The sequence below is a fragment of the Eurypyga helias genome, unplaced genomic scaffold (assembly GCF_000690775.1).
Source record: "Eurypyga helias isolate BGI_N326 unplaced genomic scaffold, ASM69077v1 scaffold17177, whole genome shotgun sequence".
Lineage (NCBI taxonomy): Eukaryota > Metazoa > Chordata > Aves > Eurypygiformes > Eurypygidae > Eurypyga > Eurypyga helias.
Window position 1 is genome coordinate 2,651 of NW_010259965.1, and position 2,662 is coordinate 5,312.

The window sequence follows — 2,662 nt, forward strand, 5'->3', positions numbered from 1 at the left end:
CTTGAACGTAGTTCAGGGCTTGATCCACAGTAGCAAGCATCTAATGTTTGCTTTTACCTTGGTGGTCAATTTTGTATAAGAAAAAAAAAGTTACCTCTTAATCCATTAAGCTAATTCACTTCTGCTCTGAGGCAGTGGAGAGCAATAAACATCAGCATTTTGTTGTTCTGCGTTCTTTTTATCTTGGTGTTCCAGAATAAGTTTTCTAAAAGTCATCAACATGGGGTTTTTCTTCTGTTTTCTGGGGGTTTTTTAGGTAGGCGTGAAAGTAGGTGTTCGTACAAGAGGATGCAATGGACTTTCTTACACACTAGAATACACAAAATCGAAAGGAGACTCTGATGAAGAAGTAGTTCAAGACGGTGAGTTTCTGATGCAGCAGGGGAAACTTCTGTGTTGGGGGGGAAGAAGAGCCTGTTTGAGGTTTGCCAAAGTACAGGTTAGAATGTACTCAGTGTAATGAGTTATAGCAAGAGGTCCTATGGCTCTGTTGTGGGAATTGTCACTTTCATCTCTGTTTTGAAGTAACCAGTTAGTTAAAATCTTCAGCTTTGCAGTCTCTGTATCAGTAGACTAGTCCGGTCATTCGTGTCTTTGGAGGTGGCTAATAGCACATACTTAGAGAAAAATACGCAACAAGGCATATATAACAGAATACTCCATCAGCATACCTAAACAAAGGCATGGCATTTACCCAATTATCTTCTCTAACTAGGCTTATTCTTTACTGATCAGTAGTTTGTTTGTAACTTCTTTACACTTTTGACCTTTACATTGCTTTAACAATGGTTTCTATTGTTTTAATCTAAGGCTATTTTTAAAATTTTATTCATATACTGGTATTTAAGCTTTCTGCCTGATAATTTAATTAAGCATTCCATGGTGGGTCTGATGTGGCTTGCTTACTCACCCCTGGTGGGATGGGTGGGAGATCAGAAGAGTAAAAGTGAGAAAACTCATGGGTTGAGATAAAGACAGTTTAGTAGATAAAGCAAAAGCCACACACACAAGCAAAGCAACACCAGGAATTCATTCACCGGTTCTGGTCGGCAGGCAAGTGTTCAGCCGTCTCCAGGAAGTCAGGGCTCCATCACATGTCATGGTTACTTGGGAAGACAAACACCATCACTCTGAATGTCCCTCCCTTCCTCCTTCTCCCCCTGAGCTTTATATGCCGAGCATGACATCATATGATACTTGGTCAGCTGGGGTCAGCTGTCCCAGCTGTGTCCCCTCCCAGCTTCTTGTGCACCCCCAGTGTCCTCGTTGTTGGGCTGGTGTGAGGGGCAGAAAAGGCCTTGACTCTGTGTCAGCACTGCTCAGCAGGGACTGAGACATTCCTGTGTTATCAGCGCTGTTTACAGCACAAATCCAAAACACAGCCCCATACCAGGTACTGGGAAGAATATATCCCAGCCAAATCCAGCATGTTTCTATAAATTTTCCAATTTTTATAAAAATTTCTGTCAGTGTTGTTTTTCTCAAATACGGATGCTTACAGAAGCATAATAGTCTTTGTAAATTCCTTCTGTGGGGTGGTTTAAGAGTGGTTTTAGGCATTATTGATCTCTGCTGTATTATGTTCAGGAATGTTACTTTTCATTTGGTGGCAAAGTAAGAGATTTGAGTGTAAGTGGGACATCACCATAATTTTCTTACAGAAATTATGCTGCCCAGCAAAGCCCATCTTCCAGCCATCTTCAGAATCACTGTGACCAACACATAAATTTTATTCTCTGAAACAGAGAATTAGTTAGAACTTTAGCAAGTTATTAAAGTGAACCAGAGTATGTGAGAGAGAGATGGCTACCTAATTCTGTAGGTGCCCCTTGATTTGAAATTCACCACTCCTGCTTGACTTAGAGCTGCCCTAGCTTTACAGGGCAGAAGACACACTTTTCAGAAGATCTTTCCTGGTTTGGATCTTAAGGAAGATAAAAGCAGTGTCCCTCAGTCAGGTTGGAGACCTTAAGTTCCAAAGCCAGACAGTGTTTGAGGTGTGCCTGTGCGCTTTCTGTTTTGGTTGTTTCTAAACAGATTTCCAGTGAAGACTCTGACTTCTGTAACGCTCTGCTCAGCGAGCTGTTTGCTTTGGATCCCAGCACAGGTTTTCTGGCTTTTAAGTAGTGACTGCTTTGGGGATCAGGTGCATAAACTCCTTCATTAGGTTTAGCCTTCACTGTCAGTTGCTGTCCAAATTGAACCAAAAGATGTGTAGATTCAACTCGGTTGCCCACAGACTTGCTATGTTAGTAACATGTTTTGTTTCAACGTCTGCGTGCTGGGTCTGACTGGGATGGAGTTGATTTTCCCCGCAGTAGCCCTCAGGGCTGTGCTTTGTGGTGGTAGCTGGAAAGGTGTTGATAACACACCAGTGTTTGGCTACGGCTGAGCAGTGCTTATCAAGCATCAAGGCTGCCTCTCCATGTCCCCCTCCTTTTCCCCCAGTGAGCTGGGGGTGGGCAAGAGCTTGGGAGGGGACACAGCTGGGACAGCTGACCCAAACTGACCAAAGGGCTGTTCTGTACCATGTGATGTCAGCTCAGCAATAAAAGCTGGGAGAAGGGAGGAGGAAGGAGGGGCATTTGTTATTTATGTTTGTGTTCTGGAGCAACCACTCTGCATACTGGGGTCCTGCTTCCCATGACGTGGCTGGACGTTT

At 43.5% G+C, this 2,662-nt stretch overlaps 1 protein-coding gene across 1 annotated transcript in view; it reads left to right on the top strand.

Annotated features, from left to right (window-relative positions):
• The window catches only part of ISCA1 (iron-sulfur cluster assembly 1), a gene marked incomplete at its 5' end in the record, with an annotated part of 5,852 nt that overhangs the window by 1,636 nt on the left and 1,554 nt on the right, over positions 1-2,662 (top strand). Inside the window, one exon of the mRNA XM_010154856.1 lies at positions 257-362. Coding sequence (XP_010153158.1) covers positions 257-362 — 106 coding nt within the window. The remainder of the gene's footprint in view (positions 1-256; positions 363-2,662) is intronic.